Source organism: Rousettus aegyptiacus, unplaced genomic scaffold, assembly GCF_014176215.1.
Source record: "Rousettus aegyptiacus isolate mRouAeg1 unplaced genomic scaffold, mRouAeg1.p scaffold_m13_p_12, whole genome shotgun sequence".
Lineage (NCBI taxonomy): Eukaryota > Metazoa > Chordata > Mammalia > Chiroptera > Pteropodidae > Rousettus > Rousettus aegyptiacus.
Window position 1 is genome coordinate 17,029,225 of NW_023416287.1, and position 24,537 is coordinate 17,053,761.

Here is a 24,537-nt window from a genome sequence, read left to right on the forward strand (position 1 = left end):
AGATTATCTCACTTAATAACCTCAGCATTTCCTTATCCAGTGCTTTCCCCTTCCTTTTCATGCACCCCTTTTTCCTGCAGAGCTGGCTTCCTTGTCACAGGTAGACTTGGAGACTCATGGCTTAAGAGGGAGAGAAGCTCTCCCTCGGTGGCTTACTGGCAGGACAGGGGGTATGCCTGCATCCAGATTTTCCCCCTAGCCTGGCCCCGAGAGGATATAATTAGCCTTCCTTTTCTGGCTGCCAGGAAAGCTAGCTGGGCTGGCTGCATATGGAGGTGACAGAGCAGATTTGGCGAGCACTCACCTCATTCTGGGGCCTAATGGCTCTGTTCCAACACTGGGTTTGAACATCTTAATATTTAAGGTAAAGTAAAAAGAGAAAGCATTGACAAAGTGGCGTTGAATATAAGAAGCCTCCATAATTTAAAGTCTCAAAGGAACAGCTATAAAAATATGTGAATGTTTCTTCCCCGGAATAAGTAGCTCAAACTTTTCTTAGCAAATCTTCCTTATATACCTCAAAGCTCCACTAACTCACCACCTTCTCTGTGAATCCTTCCTTGCTTGATTTTCCCAATTAGATATATACACGCATACAGTAGGGTAGAGGCTTTAGTCTTCCCGTTATGGCTTTTAGCTCCTTTTGGTCAGGGGCCATTTTTGCAGCCCCAAGTGCTTGGTTCATAGTAGGCCCTTGATAAAGACTCAATGAATTTCTGCTATTCTTTTTCATTAGTCAAAGAGCAGTGTTTTCCTGCTGTCCTTCTGTTCTTCCTTCTTGCCCTTCCATTTATCTTTGCTGTCCCTCCTTCATTTTTTTTTTTTAGTTTTATTGAGAAATAGTTGACAAGCATCACTATAAATTTAAGGCATATAGCATGATGGTTTGATTCACATATATTGTGAAATGATTACCACAATAGGTTAAGCTAACATCCATCTTCTCATATAGATACAATATAAAGAAAGAAAAGAATAAAGAAAAAAAATGTTTCCTTGTGATGCCCCTGCCTTTAGATTCACCTTCTGGTCGTTACTCACCAGTCAGAGGTCTCCAGTCCACCCTGTTCCCGAAAATTTGTAAATAAGGGTCCTGCATTATGAAGCCTGTGTATCTCCAACGGTGGAGTTGGTATATGCCACAAGTGTACAGAGCAGTTTTTATTAGCATGTTACAGTAAGGTTGCCTGAGGTTTATGGCCTTTTAGTCTGTTCCTAGATGCATGTTAGATTCACTTTTACATTCTTTGCCTTATGTGGCTGACTGCCCCTCATGCTATCAGAGTAATCACAATTTTTATCATTAATCATTTCATAGTATTTATAATAATAAGTATTCAAAAAGACCCTTTGAGAGGCAGCAGATCTATGCACAGGCTCTCTACATAAATGAAGCTTTTAAAAGGGTTTTTTAAAATAATTTCCTGCAAATATATTGAAATGTTATGTGGAAGGTATGCTGTTGGGCATGGTAGAAGATTCACCATTGAATAAAACATGGCTCCTGTTGAAAGAACTTACTAGCTAACTGAGAAGAAATACCATATCTAACTGTAACTTAAGTCAGGTCTAAAAATTGCCATAATAGCATTACAAGGAAAGTAATATGAGTATAATGGAATAAGGTATTCCAACATGGGACATGTCATAAAATCATAACACTGTTCAAGCTTAATAACCATCAAGTCATTGAGTACAGTCCTCTCCATTTTATAATCCTCATCCTAAAACGTGAACTTGTCCAAGGTCACAAAACTGGGGCTACAACTTGAAATCAGATTTTTTATCCATTAAAAGTTCTAGCAGTGTTTCCAATGAATGAATTCATACGTAAAGACATTAACCAGCAACTCTATTAAAATTCCATTTATGTGCTTAGCACAGGGTTGAGGAAGAGATAACAAAAATGATTCGTGTCTTCAAGGTTTATGATCTGTTGGGGAATAGTAAAGAACTGTTCCCTGACATTGAAAATAGTGTGTACCTAATTGTTAAATTGTGTGGTGGAAAGACTAGGCATAAGGATTGGGAGGGGTGCGAGAGAGAGCAGTATGAGCTGTGATAGTGGGAGCGCTTTGGGGAGGAGTTAGGACTTTCTGAACTTTGACAGATTGGTAGGGTCAGAATTAATTAAAGGACAAGGAAAGCATTTTGAAATAGGGTGGTAAAACTTAAGCAAGATAACAATGCTTGACATGTTTAGGGGACAGAAAAGAAAACTTGCTTGACCTCAGTAACTTGACTGGGTTAGAGCAATGGTTCTCAGCCCTTAGTACATACCTGAATCACCTGGAACGTTTATCAAAATCCAGAATGTGTGATTCAGTAGGTCTGGAGTAGGGCCCAATAATTTATATTTCTAACAAGTTCCCTAATGATGCTTCTAATCCCGAGACAACACTTTGAGAATCACTGGATTAGAAGGTTGAGAAGCTTGTATGAGAAACTATCAAAGAACTTGTTCAAAAAAGTGTGGTTGTATATATGTGCATACTATATACCAGCATAGGCGAGTTCTGGAAAGATACATTCCAAACTGTAGTAGTAGTCACTTCTGGAAATGGGATTTAGGGGATAGGAGAATTCACTGTTTTCTTTATATCTTTCTGCATGGGTTTTGCATTGTGCACATACTGCTTTTGTATTTTAAAAAAGTCCTTTTTGAAGATACATGCTGTACTAAAATATTTATGGATTAAAAAAGCTTGCTAAAGTAATCTAGTGTCACAAACATTTTTAGAGTGCCTGCTGTATGCCAGATGCTGCTAGGATCTGGAAATACAAAGCCTTTGCTAAAGTTTACAATCTGGCAATCAAGATGGGCAGATAATAGTTCTACTGAGTATCCTGAGCTTCATAAGAGGAAGGACGAGGGTCTAGGTCTATGTATGACAGATAATAGACAGTTGGTAAATGAGGAATGAATGAATACATTAGCAAATCCAATCAAGAGATGAAGATAACCAGAAAGAAAAGAGCAAATGAGAGATTCTGGAGGAAAAATTGACAAGCCTGAATAGTGATACAGAAATGCTGAAAGGAAGGGGTATGTCAAGGACTTTCAAGTCTAAATGTTGATAACATTTTGGATTTATTGCAGAACTGGATATCAAGTCATCTATCCTGAAAGATCTTTTTAAACTCTCCCATGCCTCCCCTCCCCCCCTTTTTAAAAAGAGACTGCTTGGAAATAACATGTGAAAACTTAACCTAGATTGAGTATGAGTACTTACCAGGTTTCAGGGCTTTCTTTGGTAAGTGAAATTTATTTCTTAATAATAGTGCTAATTCTATTGTGTTTATAATATTTACCTACAGTCTGGCCATTACATGTTACGTGAAGTTAACTGAGTGCATGGAGGATGTTTTAAATACCATACACGGTTGTGTTATGTCTTTTGACCTTACCTCTTCAGTGAGAAAGGAATAGTACAGTCCACTCAAAATTCTGTCATGTGTCTCACAGTGCCTCACAGAGTTTGATGACATATTATTACCAGTCCTAAATAAATATCCATTGTCGATGGCTGCATAGGGTATACTCTGAAGGAAATATGGCTTTGTTGCATTCTGAGTTGAATTCTTTGTACATACTACTTACATTACCAGACAGGCTATGCTGTTAAACTTGGTTGCTTTTAAAGAACATATGATATGGATTGGGTGTTCTCCCTATCTTTTCATATGGTGGGGCTCTTTTATCTTCCCTGGGGAGGGGGTGACCTCCCCTAGGCTTTGGCTATATCATTAGATGATAATCTTTTCACTACCTAAAAATGCCCACAGTCTACAGTTTGGGGTTTCCAATGGATCAAGTAAAAATTTCTACTACTGTTACTCCTCACACTTGATTTTATTACTTAAGACTTTTTTTGTCGTTGTAAGTTTTGCAATATCTTTTTAAAGAAATGCTGTTTCAGGTTTTGAAGGCATTAGCTATATTTTGGGGGCACTGGGAGGGTGATGGCCTAAAAACTCATAAACATAATAAATCAAGGTAAGGAAAATTGGATATAGCTCATAAAAACAGTACTAAGTTGCTTCCCTTTTGTAATGATAACCTAAGATTAGGAGTCTTGTCAGCTTTTCCTTTAATTGGTAATTGTCATATGGTAATCTTTCCAGAAATACCATTGTCATATGGTAATCTTTCCAGAAATACCATTTGCTTTCAAAACAATTGTTTATTTAAAATGACAGTTTTATCCTTATAATGCTTCTACATTTTTAAATCTGAACTTTCAACTTACAGATAAATGGTTGAATGCTTTTATGTGAAGCCATAATACTGTACTTAGCAGAGAGAGAAGGGAGGTATCAGGCTATTGCCTTTTTCTCTGTGCAGTTGAGAAAGCTTTCTTCAGCTTTTGAAGGTGTTGCTTCTTTTAAATGTTTGTGTTGGAACGTGAGTTTAACCACAGTGTTGACTAAAATGTGACTTTGGATGATTAAGACAGTCAACAGGATTGCTTTTCAAATACCCCCAGATAGGTGCAATTCTCTCCTATTAAAATAATAATGCTTAATAATAATAATAATAATACTTAATAATACCTAACTTTGTATTAATGGTACCTAAACTTTTTATGATGTTTTTCCGTTTCAAAATTCTTTGCTCAATAAGATCTTGGTAAACTCCAGTAGCCAAACCTGAGAAAATAAGTAGAAGAATAATGACCATTTGGCATCAAGTGGAGAAAGTTGTTTATAGAGGCCTGCAAGTTCTACATGCAGGCTACTCAGATTCACATTCTTACTCTGCTACTTACTAGCTGTGTCAGTTTCTTCACTTGTAATATGGGGAGAATTACAATACCTATTTTATAAGAGTGTTGGAAAATAAAATGAAATAATGAATGAAGTGCTTATCATGGTATCTGGCATAGAGTGACTGCTCAATAGATTAGGCTAGTATATGAGTAGTAAGTACTGCATCTTAGGACTCTGGATTGTTCTTTAGCTCCACTAAGTCTGTGTTAAAGAACAAATTGTTTTCAAGGAATGACCCCCATGTTAGAGCTTCAGCTGGTTGATGGGTATCTGGGATTAATGAGAAAGCTCCAAGATGGGTGTTGCTTTTTTATAGTAGTTGTCTGTACCAGTACCCTGGAATGAATGAAATGACTCAGTATCCCAGCTCATCAGTCTTTGCAGACTTCCCATTTATTACCTGCCGCCAGAATCCAGGAATGACACAATGGAAAGGTGGGCCTGTCGTAAAGTGTGCTGCCCTTTCAGAAAAACACAAGGTGTGTGGGATGGCCCTTATCTAGGGCTGAGGACCAGAAGGGGTGTTTCCTGTTAAAATGAGGGTCTGTGAGCATGCTTTAGCAGCTGCCTTTGATCACCCCCTCACCCTCCGCTTTGCTTATGGGATAGAATCTCAGTGTTCTTGTGAAGAGGTACCCAGACTTTCCTTTATGTAGTATAAAAGCTCAGTGAGCTGTATTTTAAAAAGTCATTGTTCCTTCCAAGGAGCTGGGTGGTTTGGCCTGTTTATCAGGCTTTCTGGGGAGTCCCCTGAGACCCTTTCTTAAGGGCCCCCAGGAGACAGCCATGAAACCAACATCCATTACTTTCAATGCTTGTGAGGATGCTTAAGTCAATAGTTTTATGATTAGATTAATTCTGGCTTTAACCCTGGCAATACTTGAGAGCCAAGTCATCAGATAATTGTGCTTCTTACAGACTGAAGTATGGAACTTAGCCCAGCACTCTGCGAGATCTTTCAGAGCTTGGAATAGGAGTCCAGATGCCAGTCCCAAACCTTCATGTAACTAGCCGTGTGAATATAGTTAAATCAGTTAAATTTCTAGGCCTCTCTTCTCATCTAAAGATGAAGCATGATTCTAGACTGCCGGTTCTCAGTCACAGTTGCATGTTGGAGTCACAGAATTGCATGTGGAATTTTAAAAACAATACTAGGGTCCTATCCTAGCCTGATTAAATTGGATCTGTAGGGTTGGGGCCTGGGAATTGCTATTCCTTCAAAGAAGGAAACACCCCTTCTTTCTAATGTGTAGCTAAGATAACTACCAGATAAGATGACTATGTTTTAAACAACTCTGTCATTCTCCTCAGGAATCCTCAGTGGTTGTCCATACTTAAAAGTCTGACTCATGGGCTCTGTGTTCTGACTAGCCTTGTCTTCTTTCCCAGCTGAGTTCTTTTTCTTGGTGTCTCCTGGATATGTTGTGTGCATTTCTTTCTGTACCAGCCCAGATGTCCTCACCTGAAATGTCCTCTTTTCCTTTCCAGCTATATAGAGCCCATCTATCTATATAGAGCCCATCATTCTTACTCCTTTAGGAAACTCTTTACTATCCCAGTCCTTAATTATTTCTCCCACCTCCGCACTGGTTCCAGGCTTGGTATAGCTCTGAGTAAATGCAGCCACTAGATGCAGTGTGAGATGTGACATTCTGTCCTCTTGGGGAGGTGGACATAAGGCAGTGCCACTGGTTTGATTTGTATACTGTTAAATATCTGTGTGATATCTTATATTGTTAACTATCTCATTATGTATATCTTGTAAATATTAGTTGATAGATAGCTATCTCTGACCTGACTCCAATGGACATTTTTAGCCTTATCATCTGTTTACAACAGGAACCTTCTGCTCTTGCCAAACTGGATCATTTTCCAGCAGACCTGTGCTTTTTCATCTCTTTGCATTTTAAGTGATCCTCCCTTTCTAGAATTCCTTCTTCTGGTCTTCTTTGATCTTCACCTACAGGAATTTTATCTATTATTCAAGGCCTAGTAATGTTCTTCAAATATTACCTCCTCCATGAATCTTTTTCTCTGCACTCAAAACTGCATTAAACCTCTCTAACCCTTAGAGCATTGGTTCTCAACTGGGGGCAAAATGCACAGGACAGTCCCCCACAACAAAAATCATCTGGCCCAAAATGTTAGTGGTTTCGAGGCTGAGAAACTGCCTAGGGTTTGTCGAATTCATAGGCTCATGTTTATACTGCTTTGGACTGTAGTGATTTGTTTAGACTTAATCTCTCCTACTCAATTGAATTAATGGTCGAAGGCAAATTCCAGTCCCAAATCTCAGCTTTCTTGTTATTAACTTCATATTAGGGTTTAATCCTAGAGCCTGTGGCCTGATCCTCACTACTCAGTGTAATTTAGGTCCAGAGATAAAGAGGTCCTCAGTGTGGGGTGGGTGCAGTGAGGCAGTCTGCTGAATTTCTCTCCTTTTCACCTACAGGTCTTTTCATCTGTAATAACCTGAGAGGCAATGTGATACAGGGCATAGAGTGAGCATTGAGAGCAGAAGAAAATTAGGTTTTGGTTGCAGCTGTTGTATTTCTTAGTTGTGTTGTTTTGGTCAATCCATCTCACCTCTTTAAGCCTCAGTTTCCTCATCCTATAATAGAATCCAAGAGCCCCAGTGTTTTACCTCACAGTGCCATTGCGATCATCCAGTAAGATCTTAGATGTAAAGGTACTTTGTAAATTGTAAAGTGCTATAATAATTACTCATTTAGCCAGTGATTTATAGGTAAAAAGAGAGGATGTGTGTCAGCCTCCTACTGGAGCACCACTGTATGCTTTCTCAGCTAGTCTTCTGGCTACTTCCTACAGCTTTTCATCCATAACTGCTTCAGCACCAGCTCCAGCTGGCCCTTTCCAGCTCATTCTCCTCAGTATGCCTTCTTTGTTTGCTGCTTTCATTCTGTTTTGGTTGTCTGTCTGCAGTCTTGCCAAAACCAAAAGTGATTGACTTTGCTACTAGAATACAAACTAGTGGCCTGGCATCAGTACATCCTGGCAAAGCCTGACAAAGGCCCAACAAATTACCTTTGTCATGGGGAAAAGCTACAAAACAAGACAGCTTGTAGTTTAAAAAGCCAGTAGTATGTATAGTTCCTTACTGTCTTTTTTTTAAGGAGCAAAGCAGTATTTTTCAGCACTGGAAACTTCGGTGCACTTTCTCTGACTAAGTGGACACAGTGCATAGTGAGATAAAAGCCTGAGACCATCATGTTCTTGGGATCAGGCCAAGTGCGCCCTCCAGCTGATTTGCTGAGTGACCTTAGGTAGTCTTTGATCCTCATCAGTTTGATAAATTATTGACCTCTTAGGATTGTAGTAATAATCAAATGAGGTTGGGGACAGGGGAACACTTACCTTGGAGAATAATGTAAAATTTAAAATACTGCATTTACAGGGAGCTTCTGGGATATAGAATGTCTACTGTCCAGCTAAAAAGGTCATCCTGCCCAACCTCTTCCCTTGACAGATGAGGAAACTGAGGTCTACAAAGGGAAAATGCTTTGCCCAGTGCCACTCAGCTAGGTTGTGGTCCACCTGGGTCTAGAGTCCACATCTGATGTTCTTATGATCTCTTCCCATGACTGGAAGAATCTGGGCATCCATTTTTCTGAGTGAACAAAGGTTGCACTCAAATATATCACTGGACTTTACTTACACTATTCTGCAGAACCCTAGCCATCTCACCACCACTGCAACCAGTCTCTCCCCCACCCCACCCACACACTTTTTTCCTGTTCTCTCAGAGTTTTGGTGCAAAAATTAAGTTGGTAGTCTTGATGATCTTTAAAAGTTCTTTCAGTGCTAACTGTGAATATCAAAGAACACTGGTGCCTCTCCCAGCCATCCTAGGAACATTTTTGCTTACATTTAAATTCAGAAATGTCAGTTTTTATATTTCTAAAAAGTCATAGGCATCCAAATCATTGGTGGTATAGGATTGTTCCAGTTTTTTATTACCTTTACTTCAAGGAGGTACTCTTATGGGTAAAAGGGAAGAAACTTGCCAGGACCCTGCAGCCAGTAGATGGAGCCTGGCATAAACATTGTGGTATAGTGGGAGAAGCAAAGGTTTTTATATCCTTTCCCTATTATTTACTTAGATGTGGGATATCGGAAAAGTCTCTCAACTTCCCTAAGCCTAAGTTTCTCATCTATGAAGTAAGAAATGAAGAGATCTATGTGAGAGGACTGTTATGAGAATTAAATGTAAGGTGCTTAAGTTATAATTCCTGGCACAGTATAGGATTTTTACTTTCTCCCTTTCCCTTTCTAGCTTTTTGGTACGAGGCTCACTTCCTCAGGTTAAGGGTGTTTGGTTTTTACTTTTCAGTCCTCCCTCTACCTCATAAAGCTGGGAAAGAGTGTGAATATTCTGTTTTTTACTGCACTTTATAAAATCCCTACTAGCCTTTTAAAAATATTAATATACCTTAGTACCAGGATGAGATCTGGCAGCCATATATTTGTGCAGATGAGGGAACTGCAGGCCTTAGATCCCTAGGAGGGAGCCAGTCTGGGTAGCCGAGGGATCTGGAGATGGAATTTTCCACCATGTGGTCTTAGTTTTCTTATAAGTGTTATAAAACTGTTCACTGGCAAGGGCACAGGACAATGAGAACTAAGCAAAAATTGAATCTCCAGAAGAATGCATTAGGTCTCTTGTAATGTGGAAGGTGAATATCTTTTGTCTTAATGCCAATTCCTAAGTCACACTGTAGCATTTTACTGCCCTGCATTGAGTGTGCATTGGGCCCAGCGAATAAGGACAGCCTTCTCATTTAATTTGTTAAGTGTTTGTCTTGGCACAAACATCACATTTTTTTTCATCTTTGAAAAATGCATGGGAACACTAGGTGAACGCCACTTTGGAGCTGAGGGCACCTCAGGCTTTCCTCTTTGACAAGCCTTATGTGGAGTCCTATTTGAATGATCAACATCTTGAAGTGCCCTGCTTTGAAGTGAGTGCAGTTAGAGTAGGGTATAAAGCAGGTAGGTTGGAAAAAGAATTTAAGGAAATCATCATTTTACGTGAGAAAAAAGAGCAAATGGAAATAGACTAAATTGTTTACACTGGTTGTCTTTAGATGGAAGGACTAATATATCTTTTCATTATTCTGCAGTTTTTATATTTTCTAAAGTGAGCACCTATCATATTACTTTTGTAATAAGAAAAATAACTTTAAAATCACCATTTTAAATTACTGATAGTGAATTACAAATGGAAAGTAGCTACACTTTATAGTGTGATTAATAAACAGACAACAAGTAGATCCCAGTTAGACCAATATTTTTAGTTAACTGGGTTGAAACATGACCTGTAAAGAAGAGAGTTGTAGGTACTGGCTGTAGTTTGTGATAAAACTCAAGCCACTGCATCTCTTTTTGACATGTAATTGGTTAAAAAAAAAAAAAAAAAACGAAAATTCATCCTCTGGGCATTTAGTAGCTTAATCAAGTTTATAAGATGCCTGGGGTCTGTTCTGTAGGAAGATTAATTAGGCTTGTGCTAAGTGGCACAAATGTTGGGATGCTTGTTATTGGCATGTGGGAGCCATAGGTTGAGGAGTACTCCCAACTGGCATCCTCTGAGTCCTTTGAAGGAATGCTAAAAGGGCTTTTGTTAGTCTGTCCTCATGTAGGCACAGTTGGGAGCAGGATTTATTTTGGTGTATTGATCAGTAACAGCTAAAAGGTAACCTAGAATACATACCCTCTCCATAGCTAAGACAAAACATGTAATCCTATTCCTGGAGAGAAAAAAAGAAAAAAGGTTTATTAGTATAGCAAACTGATGTCTTGTAAAGGCTTTTTTGATTCTCACCAATCAGAAGTAATTACTCCTCCTTTGAACTCCTGTGGCTCTCTTATTTCTCATTTTGTAGTTAGTTTTATAGATATCTGTCATCTTTGTTCTAGTAAGCTCTTGGAAGGCAGAGACCTTTTTGTATTTTTCATAATTCTTTATACAATGAGAACTCAATATGTAGTTGTTGAATAGCTAAATCCTCAACTCATTGAATTGGCATTTTTCCTGACTGATGAGTTCAGGGCCAAGGCAGAGGAGATAAGCCTGGAGCTTTGAAGTCTAGGTGGGAATCACTTGCCTGTAATATGCAGTATTTGCAGCCTCTCTCAGTGGCTTCTCGTACAAGTGGGAGGGAGGAAGGATTTTGGGGTCATTATCCTGCCCTCTGCACACCAGCATCTTTCTTCTAGAACTCTTCTTTCTCTGTCTTCTCCCTCTCCATATTAGTTATCTATTGCCATGTAACAAATTGCTCCAAAGCAGAATTATTTATTATTTCTAATGGTTTCTGCAGATAAGGAATTTGGGTGGAAGCTTGGTAGGGTGGTTTAGGCTCAGGGTCTCGTGGTTGCAGTCAGATGTCTCAGGCTGCACTCATCTTAAGTCTTGACTGGGACTGGAGGATCCATTTGCAAGGTAGCTCATTCTCATGGCTGGCAGGTTGGTACTGGCAAGTTGGTTCCTCTCCACATGGGCTTCCTAAGGGGGATGTTTTGAGTGTTTTCATAATATGGTAGCTGGCTTCTCTCAGAGCTTGTGAATAAAGACTGCAATGTCATGAAGCAGAAACTGTAATGCCTTTTATGAAGTAACTTCAGAAGTACATATTGTTGCTTCTGCTTATTTTATTAGTTACACAGGCCATCCCTGATTTATTTGTGTGAGAGATTATACATGAGTACAAATATCAGGAGTCAATGATCATTGGGTTCCTCAGAGACCACCTTAGTGGCTGGCTACCATACTCTTCATCCACTGCTGTGATTCCCTAAGTGAAGGCTAATGAGCTTAGCTTTGGTTCATCTCCCTTTTCATTCCCATTGCCATTCCTATTTTAAGGCCTCATTCTAGTCTATAGCGTTAACCTTCAGTTTTTGCCCTCCCTTTAATTCACCCTCCAAACTCTTGCTTCTTGGAGTGTAGCTAAGAACATACTATTCTCTTACTTAAACATTTTTGTAATAAAAATGTGTACTCCATGAGGGCAAAGACTATTGTATTAACGGTTTGTTGCTGCATAAAAATATTAGCACAAATTTAGTGGCTTAAAACAATACACATTTATTATCTCACAGTTTCTGGGAGTCTGGCATGGGTTGACCGGGTACTCTAAGATTGCAGTCAAGGTGTCAGTCAGCCTGAGTCCTTCTCACACTTGTGGGGGCGGGGGGTGCGGGATTATGCAAGGGTATGAATACAAGAGGTAGAGATCATGGAGGGCATTTTGAATCTGTCTTCAATAACTATGTAGTTTCCTATGTCTTTAGCACCCTGAGCAGTGCATGACACATACTAAGCTCTAATATTTGAGTGAATGAATATAATATGACTATTATAGTTCCAGCTCCTAGTTTAAGCCTCTTTCTTCACTTCCTTTGGTTCTGTTTCAGAGTTACTGATTTATTCTTGAGAATCCTCTACTTTCATCTATCCTCATGGATGAACTTCAGGATGTTCAACTCACAGAGATCAAACCACTTCTAAATGATAAGGTAAAGACAACTCTGTTTTCACTAAAATGTCTTTTCTTTGATTAGTTTGTTTTCTATATTTAAATAGTAACTAACTCAAAACATATTTACCTTGACTTTCTATAGAGGGAAGTTTTTAAAAATATATTTCTTAACCCTCTTTTTGATGCCTTTCTTCTTTTTCCTTTCTACTTGTTTCTACTGGCCAAATTCAATCAAGTTATCTTTGAGATTTTCCTGTTTTACAGATAGAGATATTAAGGTAAAAAATAGTAAGGCCAAATTAAGTAGGAAATATGAGTAGAGTTTGACTTAGAACCCAGGTGTCTTGTGTTTCAGTTTCTATGAGGAAAATTTAATATCTATGGCTGATGATGTACAGAGGCTGCAACACTCTCCCTAAAGTATGTCAAGTATGTGATGTGAGCTGTCAACATTGAGGTTTTCATCCGGGATGCCTGGATGTCTGTAATCTACCTCATTTTTTTTGTTAATGTTAGAGAACTACACAAAGTAAAGAGCACAGTGATATAAGCTACCAAAAAACTGAAAAAGGCTTTTTCTCTCTCTCCTGTTCCTCTCTATTAAGTAAACGTGCCTGAAATTCCTTCTTTTCAATCCTGTTCTTTTCATTTATTGTGATTGTCCTCTATTAAAATACTCTTGTAACTTGGTGTGAATGACTGCATGGCATCTTTTCCTGAGGGAAGTATTGATGAAGAGTGTGAGGGTAAAGATGGGTGAGATTGGGATGAGGGGTACACCAAAACATGCTGTTGCCTGTGATCTTTTTTGTCCAAAAGAAGGCCCTTCACCTATAACTTCTGTGGTGTTGACTTAACTATGTGCTTTGTTAATTTGCTGTTGAATCCTTTCAGCCTCATTTTCTTCCCTGTGACGTCATCTCTCCATTGCCACTCTCACCCCTTCCATTATCTTGCACCAGATTTCTTGCTCTTTTCCTTGGTAAGCTGCACACTTTTTTTAGCCCCCACTTGGTTTCTTCTGTTGCTTCCCCATCACATGTTCAAAAGACTCTCCATTAAGTACTGTCCTTTGGTGCATGTGAAGGGCTATACCAGAAATGATATGCCACAAAGAGGAGGAAGGAAATAAACTCTGCGTTTATAAACCTTATGTATAGCCACAGAAATGAACAGGTATAAGGCAGGTGGTAGTAAGAGTTTAGCTTCAGGAGGACAGTAACTTATCTTAAATCTGGCCAATCACCAGAATCAGCTGGGGAATTATTTAAAAATATAGATTTTTTGGTTTCACTCTGGACCAACTAAATTGAAATCTGAAGGGAAGAGAACAGACCACATACACATACCTCTGTGATCAGTGGTCTTCAACTTTGACTGCTTATTCAAATTACTTGGAGAGATTTAAAAATTACCAGTTCCTAGGTTCTACCTCCAGAGATTCTGATTGAATTGGTCTGAGGTGTGGTTGAGCTTTTTTAAAAACTCCGTATTCGAGAATTGTGCCTAAAGTGATTACAGTAAGCCAGTGTTGGAAACCCATGACGACCTGATGGGTCCCAAATGTTTGAGGCCTGGGGCACAAATAAGAGCAGGATTCTTTTCTAACCCCAGAAGTCCACAGGATGCCTGAAGAGGCAATTAAATGAAAGAGTTGCAGGAGTTAATTGACTGGATAGCTAGCTCATAGAGAAAGCAGCTGGAAAAGGAAAGATTCAGTGAATGTGACCATAGAAAAGCATTGAATTAATGTCTGGATACTCCTCTCTGAGGCCACAGTGATGCCTTGGCTGTGTCTGATGTATGCCCAAGTGCTATGGACAGGATTATGCCCTTCTCCCTCCAGATTCCCACTATGTGACTATTGGATATAGGGCCTTTAAGGAGGTAATGAAGGTTACATGAGGTCATGAGGGTGTGGGCCTAATCTAATAGGATTGGTGGCTTTTTAAAGAGAGAGATAGACAGACATACAGACCAACAGACAGAGAGACAGAGAGACACGGGGATGGCTGCCTGGTGAAGGCACGGCAAGATGGTGGCCATTTGCAAGCCAGGAAGAGAGTTCTCATAAGAAACCAAAACCCACTGGAATCTTGATCTTGGATTTCCAGCCTTAGAACTGTGGGAAAATAAGTTTCTGTTGTTTAAGCCACTCAGGCAGCCCAGTCTACGAAACTAATGCCTCCTAACATCTGTTCGCTCCTCTTTGATATGCCTGCGATGTTCCTATACACTTCTCACACTCCATCTCTCTCCTTGAGAAGTGCTCTTATCCCATCACTGTGCATGAGAGCTCCCCTGCTCCAGCCCAGCTTTATAGAAGAAGTAGATTGACAAGAGGCCCTTTTGGATGGTGCCATTCTCAAACAAAGAATTCTGCCTGCATTAGTTTTTCCATCCCAGTATATCAGTGTTTCTGCCCTTGCCCAGCAAGTGGGTGCTTTTGCATACATTGTGAAAAGTATAATGATGATAATGCCTCTCATCCATTATTTCATTTGATCCTGCCAATAGCTTGGTGATATAGGGCACACAGATCAATTTATTCCCATATCGCTGATGAGGAAACTAAGGCTAAGAGAGGTGAAGTAGCTTACTCAGATTGAGTACTTGAGAATGCCTGCTGTAGAGCAGGAATTCTCAGTCTCGGCACTATTAATGTTTTGGTCTAGAAAAGTATTTTTTGTGGAGATTGACCTGCGCATTGTACGGTGTTTAGCAGTATCCTTGGCCTCTATCCACTAGATGCCAGTAGTCACTCCCCCTCCCCCAGTTGTGACAATCAGAAATGTCTCCAGATACCATCCAACGTCTCCTAGGGGGCAAAGTGTCCACTGCTGTCATGGGTTGAGCCTTCAGGTTTGAATAGGAGATCTTTTGTGGTTTTTGTTGAGGAATATTTTTAGCCTATTCTGCTATTATTTATTAAGCACCTTTTATAAGCCAGGTGTTTTACATACCTTCTATCTTTCAATCACCAGTGTATCCCTTTCAGGTAGATAGTAGTATTATACACTTAGCAGATGAATATTTGACTGAAAGACTGACTTGTCCACTTAGTAAGTGGCAGAACCAGGACTAAAACCCATGTCTTTCTTACTCCCAAACCTGAGGCCTTTCTATTATGTTAACCCTATAGATATTTTGGCATCAGTTCGATAGTTTGCCCTATCTCTTTAAGGAGAAGCCTAGAGATGTGTATTATTTCACTTCATCTTTCTCTCCATTCTCGTAATAGATATACTCTTTTATTTTTTTAGGCAAGGCAACCCTTGGTTGACGTCACAGATTGCAAGTACCTTGTCAGCTTACAATCTCTTATTTTTTTATTGTTTATACCTACAGCACTTGGTCTTCCTAGGTGGTCTCCCATCCAAGTACTAACCAGGTCTGGCCCTGCTTAGCTTCCGAGATAGACGAGATCGGGCTTGTTCAGGGTGGCATGGCCATAGACCTAATAGATATACTCTTAGCCAAAGATATCACTATACCCTTCCAAGCTTTAGGGAGAAATTTGTCTTGAGATAATTATAAAGAAGCATTCTCAAAATAGCTTTAAGTGAGGCTCATGTTAATTTATCTCTTGTCATTTGTTGGTACTTTTCCCATTTAATTTTAGTATGCCTGTAATTTTGTCTATGGCTCAGAATTGTGAAGAAGTGGATAATTTTGTCATGCTTGTTTTGGCTCCAGTGATGAAAAGAAGCACCCACCAGCACTTATCTTTGTTTTGCGGGGCAGAAATTGCACAGGCATATGAAATGATTTTTAAAAAATAGCATTTAACCATTTTCAAAGCATTTTTACAAATGTTAGCTTATTTGAATCTCTTAACTTCTTATGAAATTAGTACTTAAAAGTATTTTAAACTCCATTTTATAGACGAGGCTTAGAGAGGTTATAAGACTTGTTCAATGTTAGTGTCTAATAAGATGGTGAAGCCAGGATTAGATCCCACATCTGTTGATGTAAACTTGGATCTGGAATCTAGAGCTCTTGCCACCATCATCTACTTCTTAGAGCTGGTAGTTCCCACTGCCTCACCTGACCTCATAACAAGCAGAAGAGCTGACTAGCTTGTGCTTCATTTTTCATTTTCCCTGCCCTCTGTTGGTTTAAATACTAGTGAGCCTGGTAAAAGCCAAAGGCCAGGCTTGAGAAAATAAGTAGAAGGCCACAGTTGGCCTCTGAGAGCTGAGGAAATATCAAGAAGGGAAATAAATATTTAATAGGGAGAACAGAAACAACTTATTTACTTTCTTTTGATTGTTACAGTGGAAGTGAGGTAGACCCTATTACAGTTTAAGTTTTCCCTTTCAACTAGTCACTGGAAATGTGAGGAGATGAGGGGGAAGAGAAAACCCAGGGATGAGCATTTTTGTATCTGGAATCTGATGTATTCCAGATATCAGAGACAAAGGGTTAATGCCAAGGTTTCTTTTATAAAAATTAAAAACAGATTTATTGACATTTTTTATTAAAGAATATTCACAAAGTGCTAAATTACTGCAAACTAGAGGGTAGGTGTCCCTTAATGTGCTAATTAGGAGGTGATCATCACATCTGTTATCAGAAATGCCCTAGATGGAACTGGAGCAAGAAGTGAGTTTCCAAGCACGTAGTGATGCCGCTGTGACAGACCTTATACAAGATCAGCAGGAGATGGTGGGAAGAGCCCAAGCCTTAGCCATAGCTCAGCATGGTGCCCATGGAGTTTTTAATGCAGGGAGTCAGTGACACATACTGTTAGCCTGATAGTATGTTAGGATAGAGGTTATTTTAGAGTTGAAATTATCTGACCTCTTTATAAGTTTCCTTATGAAGTCTCAGTTCTCTAATTAGTATTTTTCAAAGGTAATAATATAGATATTTAAAATATATATATACATATATCCATACAAACACACACTAGCATAGGTAGATATAGAACTTTCACTTTTGTCTTTGGATTATCAGCTTGAACAGATTTCTATTTAGAAATGGTGTACTGATTGTAAAACATCAATTTCTTAATTTAGATTAATTCATTATATTCTATTAATAAAGAAAAACCGTATTTTCTGGACTTGTCTTACCCTTCCGCTTGTACAGTTCCCTGTTTTTCCACTTTCTGTTGATAACGATTATTATCTTTTTTAAATAGAAATGCCATATTTTATTCTCTGACAATTATTTTTAAATCAGCTCATTTCTAAAATTTTTACTGTTATAACAGCTCCTTTTCCCCACTTTAGTTCCCAGCATATCAATTGCATATAATCCTTCCTCTTCGATATTCATTTCTTATTCAAACTGAGAATATGTTTTGAGATGCTCATAATCTCTATAAAATGAAGTTTATTTCATGTACTAAGTGCCAGGACTGGGGACAGAGTGGTAAATCAGACACAACCCCTGTTCCCCCTTAACGTTCATAGAACAGGTAGATTTACCCCTTATCTCTTCCTGTTAGTAGTTGGTTCTACTGTCTTATGTAGCATATCTTCCTTTCTGTTATATCTGTTGCTTTCAGTCTTTTGAAACTTTATATGCCTCTTAACTAGGTCTTGTTCCAGGAAACCACATTTATCTTCTCCTTAGTAATTATTTGGTTTTTAAAACTTTTTCCCTGCCCTCCCCCTGGCTTTTTTTTCATACTTCTCTTTATTTATTGACCTATTCTTAGTTGTGTTTCACTTATTCTCCAGGCTTGTATTTAATAGAATTACTTGTTTTCAGTTTACCTTCTGGAGCTGCTTCATTTATCTTCTATACTTGGCATGAGGCTCTACCAGAAAGCACTTCCCTTAGCAAGCTTCTGCTTTGAATGCAACTTTCAGTAATAATTCATTTTTTTTCATTGACTTAACGCTTTTTTCTGTCTTCTCACCTATTTATTCTATATCTTACTTTTTTTTCTTGAATCTCTTTCTGCTACTTAAGTCTGCTTAGTGCAAGAATCTCTCTGAACTTGTAATTAATGGTATCTTCAAAATGGACAGAAAGAAAAAGAAAACACAGAACTTGAGACTTTTAAAGGTTTTATTAGAGTAGAATCATGTACCTCAAATATAAGAGATAAATAAGTTCCCAGGGAAGGACCCCGGGGAAGTCTTTCTCCTTGTATAATACACCCAGTGAGTGGTATTAAATTTTTAACGAGTTCAGAGACTATGGCTTCAGTTTACCAGTCGAATGGGGTCCAGCTGAGGATTTCCATTCAGAAACTCTGAATGGCAAATACTGTCAAACTGAACCAGTTATATCCTTTCTCCAGGATGATCAATCGTGAAGCCTGAAGCCATTCTAAGAGAGGGTCTGGCATCTCCTTTAAAAAAAAAAAAATAGGCCAACAAAACAAGTGATAGGTACTCTTCCTATAATATTAGTACCTTTTTTTTGAGAGTCTAGTTGCATGTAGTTTTTTTTTTTTTTTTTTTTTTGGCTCAGTACTCAATAAAGAAGAGATCATTTTGGCTTCTAGAGAGAATCATCTCCACTTTTGGCATTTCTCTTTGTGTTCATTTTAGAAGCTTCAGGGCCTCACAGAATGCCTTGTGACTATGACCACATGATTGGGAAGAAGGGGAATTCATGCAGGCAGTGACAGCTGCTTCCCAAATAGCTCATCAGAGTTTGTGTCTCTGTATTCCATGACCAAGATTTTAGTTCAAACTAGAGTGATTTTCTCTAATCCTTCTAAAAGATGTTTGAGGAACCTCTGTGAACCCTGTAAGATCAAAGGCCTACCACAATCTGTTTTGACATCATTATAAATTATTCCTTAAAAGATTAAATAAATCTTTAAATCTTATATTACAAAATACTAAGTTACAAAACATATTTTTGTACCATACGAAAACTTTTTATCCTAGTTTTCTAATTACAGAAGAGGAAGTGCATTTTTATTATTGAAAAATATAAAGAAAATTATAATCACTTGTGATCTCTCTATTCAGAAATAACTGCTATTGTTAATGTTTTGGTATTTTTTTCCCTAGTCTTTTAGAGCATGTTTTAATGTAGTTGAGGGCAAACTATAAAGACCATTTGTATCTTCATTTTTATCTAATGACCATATCATATTTTAAACTGAGTTTTTGTTGTTTTTAACTCAAAATCTTAACAAAGAAATTTCAACGTTTTGTTATACTGGCTTATTTGTTTTATAAATATATATCAAGCATCTGACTTATACTAGGCCCTGTGCTATGGAAGGTGCGAGTTGAATTAGGAACCAGGGGCTCACCAGCTGGTCATTTATAGCCTACTGAAACCATCTACCCTAGTTCATGAAAGGGCCCTTCCTTTTCCTTCTCATAGTCTAACTGGAAATTAAACACAATGATTTCTCTAATGGAGTTCTCAGACGTTTTATGGGGCTAGTGGGAGGCACGGAACACTGTGATCTTTTTACCAGTGACAATATTCCTTGGAAATGTGCTGCTCAGTCCCATCTGCACGATGTCTTAGTTATCTTTCCATGCTGTGATTGCATCAGATTTTATTTTGTGAACTTGGTTTAATGCCAGGAATGATACTTTAGACTAGCTGTCTCTACCACTCTTTCCTGTTCTGTCTTCTCCAGATTGACAGATGATTGGTAGCTCTTGTGGTTTTACTGCCACCTTTAGAAAAATAAGGGGCTGCTCATCCATAACCTTATTCCTTTAAAAGCTTTGCCTCTAGATCATTGTTGTCCAGTAGAAGTTTCTGCAATAAAAGGAAACATTCTTTGTCTGCACTGCCCAGTGATACGGTCGCCACATGTGTCTGTTGAGCACTTGAAATGTGGCTAATGTAACTGAGACACTGAATTTAAATTTCAACTTAAATTGCCACATGTGACTAATGCTTGCAAATTGGATAGTGCTGCTATAGCGCATCCTACATGGTTCTCCTAATTCCTCTCATGACGAGGGCAGTTTGTTTGTTTGTTTGCGTGTTTATTTTTAACAACACTGGGCTGTGCTTTTAACATCTCTGTTCCTCCTGCTAGCAGTGTGGGTAGTGGGATACAGAACTGTTTCTAAGGACCTTCTTGAAGGGGAATGGAACTACCTAGTATTCCTTGCAATCGGATATCTAGATTTTCTCTGGAGGGACAGCTCTTGGGAAAGTACTTATTAGCAGCCCCACACCTTCTGGAAGCCATTGGTTAACAGAATAGATATGTTATGATAATGTAGTTTCTAAATAAAGGGTTTTTTTTTTTCAGGGGACAGGCTTTGCTTTATGTAAAACCAAGTCAGAAGGGTTTTTTTTTTCCCCTCTCAAACACATCACTTATTACCCTTTTTATACTTATGTCATATTCTTGAAACTCTGGCATCTGAAATAGTACAAAAATGCCTGTGAGTCATTTCCATTGATTTTTCTTTTCAATCAACATTACTATGAAGTAATCTGTCTTTAGAAGCTTGGTGAATTCTTGGGTCTTTTGACTATGTTCTACTTTTTAAATGATTCAGCAGTTTCATGGGATGCAACAGATACGCCAATGTACTAAAAACCCTGTCTTGTTTTTCTTTCCCTCCTTCAGTGACACTGCCTTTCTTCTCTGTTAAATGTCAAGTCTTCCATTTCTGTTCTATCTATATCTTTGTTCTCTTCTTAATCTTTTCTTTAATTTCTGGCTGGGCACTCTGGCTTGTGTCCTCCTTTGTTTCTCTCGGGGTTGGTCTCTAACCCCTTCCTCTCAGGTGCTTCTTTGTGGGTCATGACTGTGCTCTCAGACTCTGATCCATGCTTTACCCTCTTCCCACAAGTTCTCACTGCTCTCCTAAGATAGGGAGGCAAGAAGCTACAAGCTTTCCTGAGAAAGCAGGCTCCTTTCTTTTATCTTCATAGGAAGCCCTCTGAAGTGTCATCTCACCTCTGAAGGCTCACCTTTTACTAACCCGTATTAGAAACCTACCCTGCCTCTGAAGCTTTTTGATGAGAAGAACCATTTTAGTTTAATGGCAACCAAGAGGCTGCACATGCACTGCTTTCACTGTGAACTAAATTTGCTGCACATTTGGGGAAGCCACATGGGAAACTGACTGTGTTTTCTGCCTTCTGTTGACAGAATGGTACACGAAACTTCCAGGACTTTGACTGTCAGGTAAGGACCGTACAAGCACCAAGGGGGGCTGTGTGCAGGCCCTCTGCAGTGCTTCCCTCCCTGTGCTGCTGGTCTTGTGGAGGTGGATCTCTCTTCATAGCAGTTGCGGCTCCTTCATGTTCTTTTGGTTATCGGATCAAGTTTATTTAAAATAATTTGCTATTATATTAAAAAAATTTCTGCCAGGTGCCCATTTTATGGTTATTGGGTTGAGCTGGCCTTTGTGATTATGATCCCCTTTCCTCAAGTGATATTGGAAACCCCAGCCACAAGTGTCAAATGGAGGGTTGTCACCTCATTGCAGAGAAGGCGGGGAAGGGGCAGTATGGAGGGGAGACTTAACAACAAAATCTTTTCCTAAAAGAAAAACATAAGTGTTTTTAATACAAAATGAAGATTTCTCTTGACTTTATGTTTAGAAATGCAAAATTGAAACCGACTCATTAGTATATTCATAAGTGATATTTTATAGACTGCTTTTGCTATAGCTCTGTTGTGAAATTGAAAATCAATAGAATGAACCAGTTTTCCATCTATCTACTTTATCTATTGACTGACCCTGAAAGAAATGGGAGGAAGGAATGAGTGCATGGAAATGGGAACCTTATAAACCCAAGCAGCCCAATTCTCTTACTTTTGGGATGATGTCATAGCAGTGGCTATCAGAAGCAGCATGAAGCAGGCTCAGAGGGTACTAGGCAGAAAAGGAAGGTTTTAGGAAACTGACTTCCTTGCTTCCAGATTTCAGCCAACTTGTACACCCACAGGCAAACAGTTATTTTTCAGATATGCATTTTATGTTAACTATAGTGGAATCTCTCTACGTCATTAACATCAAAAGAAAGAACTAATACATATAGACAAACCAATTATATAATAATAATTTATTGATACCTATTCTAGATACTAAACATTCATCATCTCCAGTCCTTGGAGCAATATCACAAGGTGGTTTTTATTATTCTTGTTTTACAGATGAAATTGAGAGTCAGGTTTCTTAACTTACCATTGGGTGAAGTTGGAGTTGAAAAGCACCATTCTTCCTGAATTTGTTGCCTCTTCTTTCCCACCTAGAAATGTCTAGAGCTGAGATGTTGTAAGGAGCTGAGCTATACTTAAAGCTGAGGTTCCTTGGCAGGAAAAATGACACCTGCTTTGGAAGGGGCAGGCTCATAGCACTGTTGCAGATTTCTGAATCCCAGGGCCAAACACCTCTTCATGTGACTGTTTATTTAGTACTTTATACATACAACATAATCAGCCTAGCACTGTTAGGGAATCATTTACTGTAGTCCTTTACTCATTTTAGTTCTTTAATCATATTATAAATGGTGGCAGTGAAATTTAGGTTTAGTTTTTAATTCGATCTAACTTCAGTTATGGTTTGGATCCTAGGTTACCCATTGAACTTGATTGCCGTAAATATTTGATATAATTTACCTAGAAGGAGACCATGTGAGAAAGGGTAACAGTAAAATTCAGGGCAAAGAATTTCAAAAATAGTATATTTATACTGCTACCAAAGGTATGGAAGAATTCGTTTTCATCAAATTGAGCACCCCTTCCCCAAAAGGGAAAATTGCAATATGAAAAATTACAAAATAGGTAAGAAAATACCAAAAAGTAAATAAAACCACCTGCTGTTTCACCAGTATTAATATTTTGATATATGCCTTTTAGGATTTTTCCATGCATAAATATACTTAGTTATAAGTTAAATTGAATTTTAGAAATATAATTATCACTTTTTTCTGATTTTTTCCTTCTTTATTGAAATATAATAAACAATTAGTTTCTTGTATTTACATTGTAAAATTCAATGAAATTTTTTCAATTATAATTGGCATACAATAATATACCAGTTTCAGTTGTATAGCAGAGTGATTAGGGATCCACATAACTCACAAAGTGATCACCCCACTAAATCTAGTACCCCTCTTCCCCTTACATATTTATTAACATTATTAACCATCTTCCCCATGCTACACTCTACATCATCATGTCTATTCTGCATCTATCCATTTGTACCTCTTAATCCCTTTGCTTTTTTTTTATCCCCCCCAATCCCCACCCCCATCTAGTATCCCTCAAAATATTCTCTATGTCTATGGAGTTTATTTCCGCTTTTGTTGTTGTTGATTTTGCTCTTTAGATCAATACTTAAAAATAGTCTGGCAAAAATGCTAGATATTTTGGGTGAAGTTTTAGTAACATATCTGGCCTCATGAAATATAACTTTTAGTCAGTTCTGATACAAATAGAATGATGACAAGTGTTTGTCAGTGTCACATGTCTGCCACTGGTTTTGAATGGACAGATTCTTTGTGTTTTAAAAGGAAAAAACTAGGCTCTTCTTTTTTCCTCCTTCTAGCACTCATGAATGCTCTTCTACGGCCATTCTCACCTGTCTCTTTGTTAAAGGCGTATGTGACATTCTAGAGACTGCAGTCAGCTGGGTCAAGAGTCCATCAACAGGCTGATTAAAGAGCTGGGAGTTAGGAACTGTGATGTGAGACGTCTAGAATGGCCCAGTTTTCCTGAAGGCTTCTCAGAGACCATTGGGCATTCTTAGGAGACAAAGCAGAATAAATTTAAAGTCACTAAATGGAAAGGCATTGAGCCTTGGCATTGGTATTGTCCATTAATCTAACTGTGAGCTACTTCTGATCTCTTGTCTTGCTTCAGAAAATCTTAGAGAAGTCTTTGATGACATATGAGGAAGTTATCTTAGCATCATCGACCAAGCTCACAACTTTAGTCTGAACTGACCTTTCCTCCTGTGTTTTCCTTGCTAATCAATCAACTACGTGCTCCACCTCTCCCCCCTCCCCACCAATAATTGAAAATGTAATTAAAAGTGTACCATTTCTCTTGGTTCTTTGATTGTCCTAAGTGACTTCATTGCTGTATAGCTCCTCTGAGGTAAACAGCAGTTATTTGGATATAAGAGTAACAAGGGAAGGGGGTGATTAGAGGTGATATGATTAGAACTGATGAGAAAAGAGCCTGTTACTAGCTAAAACAATGAATCATTAGGCTTATTATCCATTTATCTAACTTAAGTGCTGAATAAATTCTCTCCTTGTGAGTATTCAAAAGTTTGGAATTAAATGATATAGTTTCTCTGTGTATATGATATATTACTTTAAAAAATAACACTTATCTTGTGTATAATCA

General features: G+C 38.4%; 1 protein-coding gene and 1 pseudogene across 2 annotated transcripts in view; one reads left to right on the forward strand and one right to left on the reverse strand.

Moving 5' to 3' along the window:
• The window catches only part of NDRG3 (NDRG family member 3), a 57,462-nt gene that overhangs the window by 925 nt on the left and 32,000 nt on the right, over positions 1–24,537 (forward strand). The window contains exons 2-3 of one of the 2 annotated variants that reach the window (XM_016148315.2): positions 12,208–12,309; positions 21,325–21,360. In XM_016148315.2, coding sequence (XP_016003801.1) covers positions 12,253–12,309; positions 21,325–21,360 — 93 coding nt within the window. In that variant the 5' untranslated portion in view covers positions 12,208–12,252. The remainder of the gene's footprint in view (positions 1–12,207; positions 12,310–21,324; positions 21,361–24,537) is intronic. The other variant, XM_036229441.1, reaches the window with a different exon arrangement.
• On the reverse strand, positions 15,612–15,729 carry LOC118610524 (annotated as a pseudogene).